At 36.1% G+C, this 20,426-nt stretch overlaps 1 protein-coding gene and 1 pseudogene across 1 annotated transcript; both read left to right on the forward strand.

The window, feature by feature from the left end:
* Window positions 1-260: 260 nt before the first annotated feature.
* Window positions 261-3,540, forward strand: LOC116006624 (early nodulin-93-like). Its single transcript, XM_031247066.1, has 4 exons — window positions 261-580; window positions 1,561-1,622; window positions 2,475-2,550; window positions 3,232-3,540. The coding sequence occupies exons 1-4, from the start codon at window positions 481-483 to the stop codon at window positions 3,315-3,317; spliced, it is 324 nt and encodes a 107-aa protein (XP_031102926.1). The 5' UTR covers window positions 261-480; the 3' UTR covers window positions 3,318-3,540.
* Window positions 3,541-13,672: 10,132 nt separating this feature from the next.
* Window positions 13,673-20,385, forward strand: LOC116007081 (annotated as a pseudogene).
* Window positions 20,386-20,426: the final 41 nt, after the last annotated feature.

A 20,426-nucleotide genomic window follows, 5' to 3' on the forward strand; every position in this document is an offset into this window, starting at 1 on the left:
TAATTATATATTAAAAGTTTATTTTTATTATACTATCAAATAATAATCTTTCAATATACAAATATTAAATTTTCAGTATATTAATAATGATCATTTATTCATGGTTGAATGTATTATTGGACTTTAAACGTGGCGGTGGTAAATTCTAATAGGATAAAATTTATCCGAATTATTAAAAAGAAAAAAGAAAAACAAAATACCCAACTATGCACGTGGGACAGACAGGATGCCTAAAAACGGTGTGCGCTTCTTTTCCCAGTCTATATCGCCGCCATAAAGTTCAATTAACAAAGCCGCCGGAAAAGCCAAGTTCGCTTTTTTCTCAATTTCTTCTGTTGTATACAGAGTTGTTGTCTCCGTCAAGATTCCATTATATATTTAAACTGCTATCTGTTTCAATTATTATTGCGTATGTGTGTATGTATTTGAATTGATCGCTTAGACACAGAATTGGGGTTCTCGAGCACAGATTAAAAAAAAATGAAGGGAATTTCATCAAGATTCCAAATGGACAGGCCGTTCTTGATTGCTTCTCCGTATGAGGAAGAAAAGATCCGCAGGAGTCAAGAGTGTACCCAAGGTCTCAAATTTCTCACACTATTTCTTTTTTCCTTGATTTCCTGTTCTTGAGAAATTCAACGATCTTATGGAATGTTAAAACCTAGAGAATTTCATTTCTTTCTTTGCTTCTATGTGTTTGTTGCTTTGAAATGATAAATTGTTCAATGGGTTTCTTGCCCACAAAAGTTGAATTTCCCTTGCCCAAGCCCTACACTCCACCCTATGGAATTATGGATAGTGGAGGGTTAAATGAGTAAATCATAGTAACTCAGCGTTTCATTAGGTGGGATAAATGAGTAAATTATCACGACTCAGCTTTTCATTAGGTGAAAGGACCAATGATTATGTGTCTTTTGTCCACAATCTACCACTCAAGAACTAATTCAAATGGGTTTCTTGTTTGTTGTGGAAGTTGCTAGTAATTAATTGGATAATGTTGTGCTTAATAGTTTGTTTTCCATTTTCTCTAGGCTGCTGCATTTTATTTTATTTTTAGCTTTAAGAAAGTATCTAACTGCAAATATTGTTCATCAATTTTGCTTGACACTTTACTGCCCAGGACAATAGATCAATTTAGTATATGTGTTAGGTTGGTTAGTCTTTTCTCAAAAAAAAAAAGGTTGGGTAGTCTTAGTGGCTATAAGTTTAGAAGTGAAACATTGGATGAAAATGCAAAGATGTATATGTGAAATTAAATGAATGCACCAATATGAAAGATTGCCTATTGAAGAGATAGAGACAAAACCAATCAAGATTACCATTCTAATGCATACCTATGGATACAATAGGTAGAAAGTCTGATAAGTTGTAAGAGGCTTTGAGAGTTTGTGATGAATTTAGCCCTTGATAGAATTGAATGATCAATTTTATGTGTGTGGTTGGCAGTTGATGACAACCGGATTGGAATTGCTTAGTTGAGTTGAGGCATGCATGCACACAATTTTTTTATTGACTGAAATCTTGTTCGTTTTTCCTTATTTTGACATTGTAAACTTGCAGAGGGTATTCGTGCAGGCGCCAAGGCTGCTGCAATTGCATGTGTTTCCAGCGCTGTTCCAACAGTATGTAATTGCGCATTGTTTGTACTCAAATATCGTTTTCATTGAAACGCTTTTCTGTCATTGTATCGCCTTGCATTTTAGCCTCCTGATTATTTTCATGCAAATATCTTAATGTGCAAGCTAAGAGTTAATTCCATTTTTTATCCTACGTGGCAGTCCACTTTTAGTCCTTTTTTTTCATAACATATTCCTTTGGTCCTAGTATTATTGTGCCATTACCATTTTTGATCCTCCGTCAACAAAATCGTTTAAATGCCCTTAAATACAAGGGCATTTTGGTTTTCAATTATGTATTAAAAAAAAAAAGAATAAAAATAAAAATATAGCGGGTCAACCCACTTTGTATTTTTAAAAAAATATTGAAATGCCTATATATTTAATGATATTTCAATGGTTTTGTGGAAGGAGAACAAAAAATAGAAATGCCACAATAATACTAGGACCAAATGAAGATATTCTTAGAAAAAAGACTAAAAGTGGACTGTCATAAATTTAGGACAAAAAATGGAATCAACACTGAAAGCTAAATTATCCTGATTTTTTACCTCCCATCTGGGACTATGTGACTATCTTGGTTGAAATAATCATGTTTCAAGAAGTCCCTGCAAGGCTGCAGAGCTTCAGCAACCTATTAGACTTGTTAAATTCTGCAATCATTTTAAAGAATACTATATTGTTATTTCTTGAATGCTTGGTTAAAGCTGTAAGCTGCTTTTCTCTCCTTTCCATTAGAGTATTATCCTCTTTAAAAAATTGAAAAACATGTAAAAAGAAACATCATTGAACGGTATATTCTTTTCTCTGCCTTGTGGGATTTCTCTATCTTTATCTTACACTTTTTAAAAATTTCAGTTGGTTGCTGTCAGAACGATTCCTTGGGCGAAGGCAAACCTCAACTACACTGCTCAGGCACTTATTATATCTGCCGGTATGTGATAATTCAAGGAAAATTCTTAGGCACAGATTATACCCGGTACAATCAAGTTTAGTATACATGTTGTACCTGGGTACCAATGCTAATTGGCACCATAGAAGTTCTCGATAATTCAATTATATATTTATATTCAACTGCCCATTTTTTCAGTGTTATTGTTTCATAAATTGTTCAATATCATTCACGATGACCAACTGGCTGCATAGGTACCGGAAGAACGAAATTCTTCTTTTTCTTACATTGTCACTATTGTAAACATCAGCCTAGGTGCCAATTAGGCGTTAGGCGCCCCTAGACCGAGGGGATTTTACCCTTGGGCCGACTAGGTGGCCTAGGCGCCCGAGTCAGCTAACTTGGCGCGTGAGTCAGCCAAACTCGGCTCCCGAGCCGGCCAACTCAACCAAGTGATTTTTTTTGGGTCTGCAATGTGTAGACTATTGTGCTTTTCTTATTATTATTATACGTCCGCCTAGGGGCACCTGACTAGCGCTTAGCGAATTCTACGACATTGTAGATTGTTACATAAATGTTTGCATGATTTCTTCACTATGAGATTGAGCTTACCTGTTTGGTTCTAATCTTTTGACCCAAACATTCATTAGGAGAGGTATTTGACCCAAACGTTTTCATTTTTATCCAACAAACTCTACCCTTTAACGGCATTCTTCATTGCAGCTTCCATTGCTGCATACTTCATCACTGCTGACAAAACAATCCTGGAATGTGCGAGGAGGAACACCCATTACGACAAACCAACCTAAGATTTTCGAAGGCAATGACATGGTCGGGAGCACGTCTTGTATCAGAGGAAAGATGATCAAGATCAACTGTTCTTATCCTTTGTGTACCTTCAAATAATGTATCATGTTTTTTGTGTTGAGCCCAAGTGGTGTCATACTATAGACTTCTGTAACTGATTTGAGTATGAAGGGAGTCTGATTTTTTTAATTATATATATCAATACAAGTGTTGAAACTTTTGGAAGAGTTTGTTGATTGATCAATAAATAATAAATATGACAAGTAAAATAAAAAATATGGAGTACATATTCTTGTTTGCCATATAGAGAGTAGAATTTGAAAGGATGCATAGGAGAATATTATGATAGAAAGTATAATATTAATGACAGACAAAATGATGGTATTAAGGAAAAGTATGATTGTGTAATATTACCTCCGTCTCAAAATGGTTGTCTGGTTCGTTTAACGAGGCTTGACTGAAGTAATTTTTAATCCAATTTTTCATATTATTAAGTTTAGCATTAATATATATAATTTATATATTTAGAAATCACATTAAAAGTACTATTAAACACAAAAAATTAAAATTAAAAATAATAAAAAATTACTAAAGAAAATAAGCAAAGAAGGAAGAGTTGGTTTGACCAATGAATAGTAAATAAGACAGGTAAAATGGGACAGAGGGAGTATTCATCAAGGATATATTGGAAGAAAAAATGTAATATTTATGAAAAAAAAAATTATAACCTTTATAGGGATGTATGCAAACATGGTTGCAAATTGCAATAGTCGTTTCGTGTACAAGAATAATTAAGTTCGAAAATACCTATAGTTTCGAAAATACCTATGATGGAGAGCTCAACCCAGACTTGGCTTCCGTGCTGCCGCCGAAGCAATACGGCATCGGAAAAAGGAAAAGAAAGCAGCAGAGCCGAGCCGCAAAGATCATCAGACCTGCCGTTTCACTCGTTTCAGCAGTACGGCTTGGTTCAGCAATGTTAAATCGGACAGCGGTCCGGTCGGGTTACTCGGGTCGGTCGGTTCTTGCACAGCCCCGTCAATGTTAAATCGGACCGCGGTCCTGTCGGGTTACTCGGGTCGGTCGGTTCTTGCACAGCCCTAGTAAAAAATGGAGAATGAAGATTACATATGGATGTCTAGCACACCTATTGGGCTCAGTTGGGCACATGCAGTGCACCGCTTGTATGATTTTTTTATTTTTTATTTTTCTTTTGTCAACACATTTTCTTTTCTTTTCGTTTTTTTTTTCTCATATTTTCCTCTCTCATCTCTCTTACTTGTCCTGTAAAAAATTCTTTAAAAAAATCATTACAAATATGAGACTGCTCTAACAGGAAGAAATTGATCCATTTATAATTATAAGTCTCCTCTAGTTGGATTAATGGATCGTCCACCTGAAAATGAAAACAAAATGCAAGTCGTTATAAGGAGTTCTAAAATACATATACAAAGTGTATACTATCTAATTACCCTATTTCCTTTATGGGGAAGAAAGAAAACAATGGAACCCGAAAATATTGAAAAAATGACAATTATTGTTGTATTTTTGAAATTGAGTGAGATAGTAGATGATGAGGCTCACAAAAATTTAGGGAACTAATGAAACCATAGTAGGCATGTCTATGCTCGGATCCAAACATTGTGCCATTACTCCAAACTAACACGTATTTTAATTTGCACACATAATGTTTCTAGAATCAGATTTTACAAGTCTCTTAGCTTGAGGATCGAGACATTAACGAAAGGTGACAAGAACAACCACTACTACAGAAAACACATTTAACGTCGGTTTTTTAGCACTTTTAACGTCGATTAAAAATCGACGTTGATCTGGCTGACGTTGTATATAAATGATACGGCGTCGGTTGTTACAACCGACGCTGTATGTATTTTTTATTTTTTAAAATAAATAAACGACGTCAGTTTTTTTAAAAAACCGACGTCGTTTATTTAAAAAAAATAAAAAAAAAAAAGAAACGACGTCGGTTTTTTAAAAAAACCGACGTCGTTTATTTTTAAAAAAGATAAAAAAAAATGAAACGACGTCGATTTTTTTAAAAAATCGACGTCGGTTAATATGAAATAACCGACGTCGTTTATTATTTTTTTTAAATATTAAAAATATTTTACGAATCTACCTAAAACCTGTACAGTATATTTCCAATTCACACATAAGTTTCAGAACCTGTGTAACAAATTAACATTTATAATTCACTATTGATCAAACTAATAAAGTTCTCAATTAATCAAAGCTAATAAACATCACAACTTATCAAACTAATAAAGTATACTACAATAACTAATAAAACATTGAATATTCAACATAAATCTCACAATTCAATAACACTAATAAACAACAAGTATTTAACATAAATCTCACAATTCATCAAGCTAAAGAAGTAATCTATCGATCCATTAATCAACTAAATATTGGCACCATATGTCTCTAACTTCATCAATTTCTTTTTGATTGTATGGCAATCTTCCTTGTCTCTCCAAAAGCTATAAAGTTTAAAAGAGAATAAAAAGAATTAATAACTTAGTCAATTTTGTTTTAAAATCTTTCCACCGTTGACCCGCATATTGTATCCAATGCTTCTTCATATCATCTGTGTTGGGAATATCGTAAGTACTCTGCAAGAAAAAGTTATATATTAGTATCCAATGCAATTATATTAATTTATTTTGTAAATAAAAATCTAAATATCAAAAAAGGTTACCAAAATTTCTTCCCAAACATTCTCCTTAGTATCCATTGGAACATTCGCCCATGACTTTATTGTGATAGAAACGTTAATACGTGCCACTAATGCCGCATAACTTGAAAGTTCCGCTCCGGTTGGCCCAAGAGGATGCATTCCATCAAATTGAACTGGCTTCTTTCCTAAAGTATTACGCCCTAGAGAGACTTTCTTCAAATGAGTCGCCCCTCTCGTCTTAGTACTACCTTGAGTTGAACCAGTACCTCGGGTAGTACTATCATCAGTAGGATTATTTGATGAATCCATAAGCCTGTTCAAATAGAAAAATTATTAGATGAAAAACTTTAAAACAAGTCATGCGTGAAATAATAGTAAATGAAAAAACTTTAAATGAAAAAATATGTATATAAATATTACAATAATAAAACTTTAAAACACAGTAAGAACGTAAAGCATTACATGAAATAATCAATGCTCCCATATCCCTTCATTATGATCATCCCGTGATGCATGCACTTCATCTATCTCATTATCTACAATAATCAGCAATAAACATGAAGAAAATGGCGGTATTTCCTCAACATAAACGTCTTCAATCCCATCTGTAGTAATTTGTCTCTTCCCATGAAGAACAACTGACCATTTTTTATCAGAAGGATCACTAACATAAAATACTTGTTTCCCTTGGGATGCCATTATGAATTGCTCATTTTTGTGACCTTCCCGATTAAGATCTACAAGTGTAAATCCTAACTCATCAACTTTCACACCATGTTTGCCATATACCCATCTACATCGGAACACTGGGACCCTGAACTTCACATAATCAACCTCCCATATTTCTTCAATCACACCATAATATGACAATTGTGCAATTACAGGATTTCTATCTTTTGAACTACTGAAATGCATTGAATTGGCAACTAAAGAAACTCCAATATTTTGCATAGTGCTTTTTTCATCTTGAGCTTTTGTGTAAAAAGAAAATCCGTTAATGTCATATCCATTATAACATACGACTTGCATACTAGGACCATGAGCTAACCATCGTATAGTTTCAGAAACATTATTATCTCCAAGAACTTATTTTTGAACCAACAAATAAAAGTACGATTATGTTCGCTCACAATCCACATGTCTGCTCTTCTGGGGTTTTGCTCCCTAATTAAGGCCTTGTGTTCATCTAAATAGGGTTCGACTTCACTTGTATTATGCAAGATGTATAAGTGTACTTGCTCAACATCTTCACGAGACATAGTATGCATTTTGGGATGTCGATGACCCTTTCCATCAATTCTTCCTTCATGTCGATACTTTGGAACACCAATTGCCTCTACCTCTGCCAAATATTCAGTACAGAACTCAATAACCTCTTCAGCAATATAACTTTCAACAATAGATGCTTCTGGCCTGTATCGGTTCCTCACATAACCTTTTAAGACTTTCATGTACCTTTCAAATGGGTACATCCACCTCAAATAAGCTGGACCACACTCTCTGATCTCTCTCACCAAATGTACAAGCAAATGAACCATGATATCAAAAAACGCAGGTGGAAAATGCATCTCTAGCTGACACAGTGTAACTATAATGCCATTCTGCAATTCATCTAATTTGTCTAGATCAATGACTTTCGCACAAATTGCATTAAAAAAGAAACAAAGTCTGATGACGGTATATCTCAACTTTTTAGGCAATATGCCTCTAACAGCCACTGGCAATAGTTGTTGCATTAAGGCATGGCAATCATGAGACTTCAATACCACCAATTTTAAATCTTGGATATTAACAAGTCTACTGATATTTGATGAGTACCATTGTGGTACCTTCACCCCACGTAAACATTCACAAAAACTGATTTTCTCCTTTCTTGACAAAGTATGAGCAGCTGGAGGCAAATATGTCTTCTTATCACCACTACGTGGAGCTAATGTAGGTCGTATACCCATTTCAATCAAGTCCAATCTAGCATTGAGACCATCTTTAGTCTTACCTTTTATGTCTAAAAGAGTTCCAACAAGACTATCACACACATTTTTCTCAACATGCATCACATCAATACTATGTCTGACATCAAGTGTATTCCAATATGGAAGATCAAAGAATATTGATTTCTTTTTCCACGGACTCTTCTCATTTGATGGTACATCAACATTAGATTTTGATCTCTTACCTCTTTGAGATTTAAGTTTTTGAGTCTTACCAAAAGTAACATTGATACAGTCTACGCGTTCATAAACTTGAATCCCAGTTAATGGTTGTGGAGCATCTGTATAGTCTTGTACCCCATTGAAAGCTTTTTTTAATCTTCGATAAGGGTGAGATTTATCTAGAAATCTCCGATGCCCCATGTAGACTGTCTTTCTGCCATGAACAAGTTGATGATAACATGTATTATCTTCACATATGGGGCATGCCTTATGTCCTTTGACACTATATCCAGATAGGTTTCCATAAGCTGGAAAGTCATTGATTGTGCAGAAAAGCATTGCATGCAACTTAAAACTCTCTTTTCGGTATGCGTCAAACACTAACGCACCTTCATCCCACAAACTTTTCAAGTCTTCAATCAAAGGCGCCAAAAAGACATCTATATCATTTCCTGGTTGTTTTGGCCTAGAAATCATTAAGCACAATAATATGTATTTACGTTTCATACACAACCAAGGAGGTAAATTATAAATTACCAACATAACTGGCCACGAGTTATGTTTGCTACTTAGGTTCCCGTGAGGGTTCATACCATCAGTATGTTTGCTACTTAGGTTCCCGTGAGGGTTCATACCATCAGTATGTTTGCTACTTAGGTTCCCGTGAGGGTTCATACCATCAGTATGTTTGCTACTTAGGTTCCCGTGAGGGTTCATACCATCAGTACAAAGTCCAAGCCTAAGATTTCTCGGGTTCATACCATCAGTACAAAGTCCAAGCCTAAGATTTCTCGGCTTCATACCATCAGTACAAAGTCCAAGCCTAAGATTTCTCGGCTCGTGACCAAATTCAGGAAATGCATTATCAAATGTTGTCCATTGACGAGAATCAGTCGGGTGTCGAAGCTTGCCATCAGAAATTTTTTGATCTGCATGCCATGTTAAGTTTTTCGCGTCGCTTGGATTAGCAAACATACGCTTAAATCTTGAGAGAATTGGAAGATACCACATAACTTTAGTCGGTGGACTTTTCAAACTTACTTTCCCAGCAACATTCTCTCTTGTTTTGAAACGAGATGCCCCACATATTGGACATGCATGCAAATCTTTGTAATCATTCCTAAACAATATGCAATCGTTAGGGCAAACATGTATCTTTTTATATCCCATACCCATGGGACACAAAATCTTCTTGACATCATATGTACTCTTCGGCAGTTCATTATCATCTGGAAGCATTCCCTTTAATATCTCAAGTAACGCAGTAAAGCTCTTGTCACTCCACCCATTCCCAGCTTTCAAGTTGAATAATTTTAATACAGCAGATAATCGGGTATATTTACTACAACCCGGCCATAAAGGTAATTTTGAATCCTTCAATAATTCATCCAACTCGTTTGACCGATCGATGAACTCCTCTCCAACATCGCGAAACATTTCATCTAATTGATCTTCAGACTCATCATCTTCATTTTCTTTGTTGTCAACATACATGTTAGATGTTGTAGCCACATTGCTTTCACCATGCCATATCCATTTTGTATAAGATGGATTAATCCCATGACAGATTAGATCATCATATACGTCTTTCACACATAACCTTTTCTGATTACAACACTTCTTACAAGGACAAAGGAGCCTTTCATTACTACCCGGAAGGTTATTCTTTGCAAAGTTAATAAAATTTTTAACTCCATTATTGTATTCTTGACTAATTCGAGAAGCATTCATCCAACTTTTATCCATCACAAGCCAATCTAAAATAATATTAATCCTAATTAAACTTAAGTTAACACAAATTCAACAAATTCTATAATAATAACAAACAAAGCATAAATAAACATAGACCACGGTGTGGCTAATCACCGGATGCAGTATATAAAGCCAAAGCATAAATAAACATAGACCACGGTGCGGCTAATCACCGGATGCAATATATAAAGCCAAAGCATAAATAAACATAGACCACGGTGTGGCTAATCACCGGATGCAGAATATAAAGCCAAATCGTAAATTAAAATAGGAAAAAGTCTTACCTCACCACAGCGTTATCCACGTCCGTAAACAAACCCCGAATCTAACTAATTACCTACAAGTTTTATTTGTAAATTAATATAATTCGAAATTATAAATAATTCCTAAAAATACATAATAATTTATTAAAATTCTATGAATTTATAGGGCCTAAAATACGTAATAGTTTCTAAAATTCAAAATATATTATAAATAATTCCTAAAAATACATAATAATTTCTTAAAATTCGAAATTATGAATTTATAGGGCCTAAAATACATAATAGTTCCTAAAATTCGAAATATATTATAAATAATTCCTAAAAATACATAATAATTTATTAAAATTCGAAATTATGAATTTATAGGGCCTAAAATACATAATATTTTCTAAAATTCGAAATATATTATAAATAATTCCTAAAAATACATAATAATTTATTAAAATTCGAAATTATAAATTTATAGGCTCAAAAATATATAATAATTCCTAAAATTCGAAATATATTATAAATAATTCCTAAAAATACATAATAATTTATTACAATTCGAAATTATGAATTTATAGGCTCAAAAATATATAATAATTCCTAAAATTCGTAATATATTAACAAATAATTTGAAATTTGAAATATATTAAAAAAAATTAATATTTACCGGTGGGAGGCGGCAATGGGAGGCGGCTTCGACGTCCGGTGTGCGGTGGCGGCACGCTGTCGCGAATGGCGGAGGGCCGAGGCCGAGGGTGGCGGCACGCTGTCGCGAATGACGGAGGGCCGAGGCCGAGGGCGGTGCGCTGTCGCGATTGGCGGAGGGCCGAGGCCGAGGGCGGTGCGCTGTCGCGATTGGAGTAGCGGTGGCGGTCCAGGGTCGCGGTGGCGGTGGCGGAGTGCGGAGGGCCGAGGCCGAGGGCGGTGGCTGTCGCGGATGGCGGTGGCTGTCGCGGAGGGCGGTCGCTGTTCGCGTGGATCTGCAGTTCGCGTGGAGTGAAATATTTCTTTGTTTTCCAGATCTGCTGTTCGCGTAGATCTGGTGGGCTTTTAATTAAAGCCCTACGGCGTCGGTTTTCTGAACAACCGACGCCGTAGCCCATTTATTTCATTTTTTTTTAATCTGAAAACAATTTATTAATTAGATTAAAAAGATAATAATAAAAATACGACGTCGGTTCACTCACGAACCGACATCGTACTTATTTTTATTTTAATTTACGGCGTCGGTTATGCTCAGAACCGACGCCGTAATTTATATTTAAAAAAAATAAAAATTTAAATATTAAAAACGACGTCGGTTTGGTAACCAAGCCGACGTCGTTTTAATTTCGGAAATTTTTTAAAACCCAATGACGTCGGTTTTATACTACAACCGACGTCGTATCCCTTTGGCCTTTGACGTCGGTTTTTTAAAAACCGACGTTGTTTTGGCGACGTTAAATGTGTTTTCTGTAGTAGTGAGCTATGATCGATATAATACGATAGAGTTGAAAGCACATTACTTAAGTACGTACAAAATATCAACAGTACGTACACTGATATATAGAATGCTATGCAATATAATTGTTCTACAACTTTAAATTAGTTAAAATTTAATATGACTGATTACTTCAAACCCGAAAGAGATCAAAATTACTGCATTTGCCATATCAAAACCTGGGATTAATTAAAATAACAAAAATACAAGACGAGTTATTATATTACAGTATATGTTACGGAATTCTACAACCTAAGACACACACAACAGTACCACGTACTATGCTCTATATATGCTACACGTACTGCTATTAATTTAACACTTTTAACAACTCAGTGGGGTAGTTCAAGTGGCAAGTGAGCTCTCTTTGTGGGGAGGAATTTCGCGAGAACCAGGATACGATTCCCCTTGGGCCAGCTCCCGTGCCTCCCGAACCCTGTAAATTTACCAAAAAAAAAAAACACTTTTACTTAATACTTGTCTGATATTATGACCTTATTACCCTCTAAATCACCTCAGTGTTACACAATGAAGATCAGATTCAGATTATCATCATCACTTTCATCACCTATCTCGCTGCTCGCTAGATACTTGTCATCGTTGCCTAGGAGGGGCGCCACGTAGGAGTGACAATGGGTCAGGTGGGTCGGGAGTGCTACATCCATCACCCGACCCACATTATATTTTCTCCACCAATTCCACCCCCAACCTACATTTAGTGGACTTTTTCAAAACCACCACCACCCCACCAGGTGCGGGTGCCCATTACGGAAACCCAACACTTATCATATTGTTATTTTTTTTCAAAAAAATAATATTTAAATTACTTACACATAATAATAAAATAATAAAATTCATTAGTTATACTAAAACATAAAATAATAGAAATATTTAAATATAATAACTAAATTGTTAATTTTTAAAAATAAACTTATTAATTTATATATGAAAATAGTAAAAAGCTACACGAAGTTATAAGAACTTTTATAAATAACTATATATTAGTTATATAAGCAACACATGGTGGGTCGGGTGGGGTTCTAGGCGGGTTTTGTACATAGAACCCGAATCCAACCCGACCCATCACGGGTTTGTATTTTTAAGACCCACCCTTAACTCACCACCTACCATCACCCAAAATAACTCGACCCATGTGGGGTGGATTCAAGTGGATATCCAACGGGCGGGTTGGAATTGCCATCCCTAGCACCACGTTACAGTTTTTCCCAAACATCTTCCCTCGAACTCGTCCAGAGGTCTGCAGCTCTGCAGAATCTGCACAACTTCTTTCATAGATGGCCTGCTGGGAGGCGATGTGCTCGTGCATATGAGCCCGAGAGTGAACACCGTTTTCATCTCATCCAAGAAGCCCGGTTTCTTGATCTCTCCGTCCAACATTTCATCAATGCTGCTCGCTTCTGCATAGTTCTTCCATCCACGCCCATTATATTCTGCGAGGCTTGTGTGTTCCTCCCCGAAGTTTGGCTCCCTCCATGGCATGAGCTCCTACAGCACCACCCCGAAGCTATAGATATCAATCTTCTCGTTTATTCTAATTGTATATGCATATTCTGTAAAGAACAATGCAGAATGTTACATACACATATAACCAACTATGAATGTGCATCATGCTTAATTTTGTGTTGAGTCCAAGTGGTGTTATACTCTATACTTCTGTAACTGATTTGAGTATGAAGGGAGACTGGTTTTTTTAATTATCAATACAAGTGTTGAAATTTTTGGAAAGAATTTACACTAAAAAAAAAAAAAAAAACTCCAACTATCCAAAATAACTGGTGAGTCTCCCATTATATTGGTGCAATTGTTATTGCATGGACCATGGTCCACACAGCTGTGTGGACCATGGTCCAAAAACGACGCCGTCTCTCCTTATGTAGAGAGACGGCGCCGTTAGATGCGCGACACACGTCGCGCATCTTTATTTAATTTTTTTTTTTTTTTAAATATAAAGGTCCGTCTTCCCGCTTCTTCTTTTAGACACCATCGCCACCTTCTCTACTCTTCGACGCCATCGCCGCCTTCTCTACTCTTTGACGCGATCTCCGCTGCGCTTCGACGCGATCTCCGCTGCGCTTCGACGCCATCACCATCTCCACGCATTGCTTCCTTAGCCTTCGCTGCTATTCCGTTGCTTCTCATTCTCGAAGGTAAACATTTCATTCCTATTAGAGCTTCAATGTACATTATTTTCTACCTAGGGTTTATACGTTAATATTGATTTCTATCTAGGGTTAATATTATTCTTATTAAAAATAACATGAATGTACATTATTTTCTACCTAGGGTTCAATGTTATGCTGTGTTGTTTATGCTATCACTTTTGCTTCTAGGGATTTTTGAATTTTTACTGAATTTTCCTATACTCTCATTCTTGAATTTTACTGAATTTTATACTGGCACAACTTGTTGCTATCACTGTTTCTGCTTCAGTTTCACAATGCATACTGCAGAAATATAGTAAAGACTAGTAAATCCTCTTTTAATCTCTGTTTAACACATCATAGGCAAATCAACTCTGTTTTATAACTGCCATACCGGGAATAAACCCCAAATTGAACCCAAGAATTATACACTACCACTGTTCCACCAGCCACTCTTACATATACTTTTTTATGGGTTTCTAAATAATGTATATGATGGTAATTGGCTAGCAGAATGTCCTATAAACTGGATAGAATAAAGGTTTGATGAGGATTAGTATGAACAATGTGATGAGTATTTAGTGCAATAGTTTTGCTACTTTTATGTATTTCTTTATTCATAAATTTTATTCATCCATTGAATACTACATCTGGGGCATGTGAACTGCTTGGGAGTTGTATATGCATTAGGTTCTTGAATGATTGATTATAGCCTTTTTTCTGTTTTAAACTTGGAAGTTCCTAGTAAATATGCTTTTTTAGTTTCTCCCATTTTGTTATTATAGTGAGATTGAGATGTAGAAAACATATTTGTCATCCAGCATTCATCTAATGTCAGGTGTCATATGAAATCCAATTATCTTGTCATGCCAAGTTTTAACTCGATTTATTGAATGGTGAGCTTTATCTATTGTTTGGTGCAACACAAATGTAAACAGGAAATATGGGTTAATGTACTGAGAAAAGGGGAAAAAACACACACACATGGATTAGGAACAATAATATCATATATGCTTCTTTTGATCTTGCTTCTTTTCTACTCTTTATTTTTAGACTAAATTAGTACTGCCAGAAATATGAAGCTTCTTAGATAGAAAATACCAACTTATATTTCATCTTTCTTCCCTCCTCCACCACTTTTAGATTTCATTCTTCCCATGCTTTCCCCTCCATTATCATCATAGCTTGAATTTGCAGTCCCTAGATTCCCCCACAAAGTGATGATTCTGATATGTTTGAATCTGCCCATCACCAATACTGCCCCACAATATTGTAACATCCCAAATATCAAGCTAATGGAGACCAAATAATCAAAAGTTCTATATCCTATGTTTCTAGAGCTGAGTCTGCATTTCATCCTCTTTTTTTGCTGCAAGATGGTTTGAGAATGTATTTTAGTGATGATATTTGCTCCACATTCTGCTTTTTGTTTGTTAGCAATTTTGGATCCTGAAGAGAAGTTTGGTAACTTGTCACATGGCTACAAGTGACTTTATTTCTATTGTCAATTAACTTTTAATTTTTTTTTTCTCAATCTATCATGAAAGATTTCTCTTTTACTATGTAAAGGAACCAAACTAAGTCTAGCTTGTTTTGGTTATTCTCTAAATATATAACAGGAGAAGTTGTACCCGTGGATCTTGAGGCTACAAGAGGGAGGATCAAGAGTAACCACAGTTGACATTCCCCTATTTTCTGCTATTTCTCCATCTCTTTTTTTGTTAAGTCCAATGGAGGATCAATTTAGAAGTTTGGAGGCTAAAGTTGTGGAACTAGGGGTCAAGATGGACTCACAAGTCGTGGAACTAGGGGGAAAATTGGAGGCTCAAGTCGTGGAACTAGGGGACAAGATCAAATCAGAGATGTCTGCACAGTTTGGTGCTTGGAAATCTGAGATCACTGAGCTACTGCGGCTGAATCGATCACCACCCCCGGTAATAGATCTTCCGAATCAAGGCCAAGGAAGCCAAGTTCCTGGAAGGAGATCGGGAAAGGAGCCTGACCTTGGAGATGAGGACCTAGAGCAAAACAACCCTGCCTTTGATGATCTGTATTGGGCTCCGAGAAGAGCCAATATCATGAGGTATAAAGACTTCCCTCCTTTTGACTATAATCAACCTAGATTATGGGTTGTGAGGTGTGAAAGATTTTTTATGCTTGCTACAATTCCTAGAGACGAGATATTGAATGTTTTGTGTGTGAACTTAACTGGTAGAGCAGGAATTTGGTTTCAAAGTTACCTAAATGGTTTGAGGGTGGTGTTTCAGTGGTCTGCTTTTGCCGAGGCCATCTGTAAAAGGTTTTGTGAGAACAATATGGATGTGATGGAAGAGTTCTCTAATTTCAAACAAATTGCAAGTGTGACTGAGTTTGTTGATAAATTTCAGGAGTTTAAAGGCCTTTTGCTGCAAATCTATCCTTATTTAACTGATCAATACTTCTTAGGCAGTTTCATAGTTAGATTAAAGCAGCAACTGAGGTGTTTGGTGAGAACATCAAGGCCTAGGAACCTTGAGGATGCTATGTGGATGGCCAAACAGTTTGAGGTAAGTGAAGGTGATGCGCCTTGGTTGGCTGATAATAATGAAATGCGTAATGATAGTTTACCATTTCTTCTTGTTAATTTGGAGGAACTTAGTGATATTGAGGAAGAAACTGATGTTGAAGTTACTCCTAAGAATGAAGAATTATTAACCCATGTTAATGGGATAGTGACAGATAGTGAAAGTGATAAGGACACTGATGATGGCTTAACAATAATTCTCTGATGAACAAATGAAGAAGTCAGTAGTTGTTGAGGGTGAAATAAAGGAGTGAACATGAGGGTTATTAATGGTGAATTTAAAGGAATGAACATGAGGGTTATTTTTTATTCAGGGGCGATTAAATCAACTTCCTGAAGATTCCATAGCTGCTCAAGTTTTTAGTTGTGTAGCACTTGCTACAGGGAAGCCATTTGCTCAAGAATCCTGTGTGAACTCTGTTCCTGAACAACCTAAACTTCTCTTTGAATGTCTTGGTTATTGGAAAAACTAGAGTTGGCCAGAGTGCTACTATAAATTCTATTTTCTTTGAAGACAAAGCAGTGACTGATACATTTAAACCTGCCACAACCACTGTGTTATGACCCGGAAAAAGGAAAAGAAAGCAGCAGACCCGACCAACAAAGATCACGGCTTGGTAGAGGAAGCATCAAACCAGCAGGGCAGGAAACAGTGCCTTTTCACTACTCCTTGGGGCTGTTAGTTTGTTGCAGATTTGTCTTCTTTCTAGTATAAATAGGGAATATTTTGTACTGGAGTATTATGTTTGGTTTATACTTTGAATTAGTACCAGTTTTCTCAGTTTCTCTACCTCTTGTTCTCCCTAAAATCTCCCTATTCCCTGCTATTTCCCCCTTCCTCTTCTGTTCTGCTATTTCTCCCTCTCTTTTTCAGTTCAAGCCCCAGGTTTGTTACACCAGTATCTCTTTCCCTGCCGTCCAAGGTGGATCTTCAAAGAAATGCAGAACTTGAGAAGGTGATTCCTTTGAGTTTTATTTTGATGTGAATAAGATTTTGGATAGTTTAGGAAATACTAAATGATATAAAATTTTTTGTAGTTTTATTTGATGATTACTGTTTTCTTTCTAAAATTTTGGGCTTGAATATGAACTGACTATGCGTTGACTCTTGATTAATTGTTAGTTTTTGAGGGATTCAGGAGTATCTGGGAAGGATGAAGAAGCTGCAATAAGAGAAATGCTATCCAAGCTTGATCAGGTCATTAATTCTGTGATTAATTGTAGTAATTAAACAATATTGAGTTCATTCTAATTTCTAATACCACTTTTGCTCCATCTACAATAGTGTTATCTTCACTTTTAATTCTTGATGGTTATTTTGATCAAGCTATGGAGTTCTTGTGCTTTCTCCTATGATATTGAGTTCATTCTGCTTCCTATTATCCTATATGCATCTACTAGTTAATACCACTTTGCTCCATCTACTATAGGTGTTATATTCACTTTTAATTCTCAATAATTATTTTGATCAAGTTCAGTATGAAATGTACAAAACATCATAACACATGAAAGGGTAGAGTGTCCATAGAATGAGGGCATTTTGAACTAAATTTTGATGCTGTGGATGTGATTTTGTAGATTGTGAAGTGCTGGGTGAAGCAATTGGCCCTCCAGAGAGGTTACACAGATGCAAATTCTATAATATTCACTTGTGGATCTTATCGGCTTGGGGTAAGTCAACCAGTTCATACATTAGGATAGAAGCATTGATATTTTCCCTTATGTTATCAAATTTTGATTGTTTCCCTCAGGTTCATGTGCCTGGAACTCCCATTGATACATTGTGCATTGGGCCATTTTATGTTAATCGGGAGGTGAGTTTCAAATTGTGGCCAACTTTGTGTAGTTCAATATGGTTACTTGACTTCTAGCTTTGTTCAAAGAGTCTACTGCTTTTGTTTCTATCTACAGGAGGATTTCTTTATTACTCTACGTGATGTTTTAGCCAGAACGAAAGAAGTTACTGAAATCCGGTGTCTCCGTGAAGCACATGCCCCGGTTATGAAATTCAAATTCCAAGGAATATCAATTAATCTCCTTTATGCAAGCATCTCTCTGGCGGTTGTCCCTGAGGTAGGTTTGAACAAATTAAAGAATGTGTTTCATCTCAACGAAAAGCATAACAAAACACAATTGTTTTGCACTTCCACTTATTGAAGATTCTCGAGTCTTGATTGATTCATCTTCTAATTTGGATATTAACCTTCATTACAAACATGATGTGATAGTAGAACTGCTGACAGTATGCTTTACTTCTTCTCTGGAATGCCTACAAGATAATTTTCAGAATTTAGGAATCTGTTGTGGCTATAAGATATGAGCTTTGAAATTATTAAGAAACTGCTGATATAAACCACTTAACTGAGTTTATACACCCTATATTATTTCAATTCAACAGAGTTTGGACATTTCAGACCGTTGTATGCTGTACAATATTGATGAAACAACTCTTCAAAGTCTCAATGGGCGCAGGGTTGCTGATGAGCTTATGAAACTTGTTCCCAATGTTGAGGTAACAGCTTTTACCTCTGCTGGTTCATCTGATGATCATTGATTTCCATGTTATCTAATACTTTCTAAACTTGTAGTACTTCCAAATGACACTCAGAACTTTGAAATATTGGGCCAAAGTCCGAGGAGTTTATTCAAATGTAAGTTGATATTTCTTGATCTTTTTATGAATTTCTTTTCTGTTGCTCATTTATGATATAAATACATTATTCTAAAGGCTACATAAGAGTTCAATATCATTTTTGCATGCCTTTTTGCTCAAGGTGACTGGATTTCTTGGTGGTACAAGCTGGGCTATTTTGGTTGCTCGCATTTGCCGGTTTTATCCTAACTTCATTCCCAGCATGCTAGTTTCAAAGTTTTTCAGAGTCTATAGACTATGGCGTTGGCCAAAACCTGTGATGCTATGCCCTATAGAAGAAGACAGTGAGCTCAGTTTTCTTCCTTGGGATCCACGCAAAAACCCCGAAGAACGAACACATAAAATGCCAATCATCACTCCTGCATACCCTTGCATGAATTCCAGTTCCCATGTCTCAGCATCTACTCTTGCAGTACTGAGTAGTCAGTTTAAGTTTGGCCGTAAAATTTGTGAGGTAAGTTGTTTAATTTCAATTCACTCTATCTCTTTTCCATCCCCTCCTATTTTGAGAGACTGATATTTTCTTCTTTACTGTTTAGGACATTGAGTTGAGTGCTGCTCGATGGGATGCTCTTTTTGAGCCCTATCGTTTCTTTGAGGCATTCACGCATTTTTTTCAGGTTGATATTTTTGCTGCAGATGATAATGACCTCTTAAGTTGGAAAGAGTGGGTGGAGCCAAAGTTTGTAGAATTTACACTTAAGGTAAACATTTAGATTTTGGTGATTTTTTCACATTTAGTTCTTGACAGATACTAATTTTTCTGCATTTTGATGTTTTGCAGATAGAGTCTGATAGTCATGGAATGGTGCACTCCCATCCTAATCCAAGTGCGTTTGTGGACTCATCCAAGCCACAACCCCATTCTGTGTTTTTCATCGGTTTGACGTGGAGCAAAGGAGCACCAAAAGGGCAAAAAGAGTTTCATATGGGCGGGACTGTGGATTGGTTTAAACTTGAAGCAATTACGTATACTTACCGGAAACCAGGCATGGAAATCTCTGTCACCCATATTCACAGGATGCAACTTCCTGCATTTTGTCATTCCTGAAGGTCATACAATATCAACTTTTAGTGGACCTAAGAAACCTGTCTGAGGTCGCTTCATGTCTCTAAGGTTTTGCAGAAACATGATTTGCAGAGATGGTTGGCAATGGTTTTTGCTACGGAGTATTTTCTTGGGATTGTGAAAGAGTTAGTTTGGGATTCATGTGGAACATTGCACTCTACTAAGAAAGTATAGTTTTTTTTTTAAAGAAGAAATTTGGGATATTTTTACTCTTATCTGCAATGAAGACGCATGACACTGATTTCGTATAGTACAACAAAAATGCATGAGATATTTTTGGAAAAAATTCCAGCCTATCTTCCTCCCTTTTTTTTTTTTTTTTTTTTT

The sequence above is a fragment of the Ipomoea triloba genome, chromosome 15 (genome assembly GCF_003576645.1).
Source record: "Ipomoea triloba cultivar NCNSP0323 chromosome 15, ASM357664v1".
Classification (NCBI taxonomy): domain Eukaryota; kingdom Viridiplantae; phylum Streptophyta; class Magnoliopsida; order Solanales; family Convolvulaceae; genus Ipomoea; species Ipomoea triloba.

Bases quoted from the DNA above. Each gene is read 5' to 3' on its own strand.
- LOC116006624 (XM_031247066.1), top strand. From the start codon at position 481: ATGAAGGGAATTTCATCAAGATTCCAAATGGACAGGCCGTTCTTGATT. The intron at 581-1,560 runs GTCTCAAATTTC...GTAAACTTGCAG, and splicing joins GAGTCAAGAGTGTACCCAAG to AGGGTATTCGTGCAGGCGCC. The intron at 1,623-2,474 runs GTATGTAATTGC...TAAAAATTTCAG, and splicing joins TTTCCAGCGCTGTTCCAACA to TTGGTTGCTGTCAGAACGAT.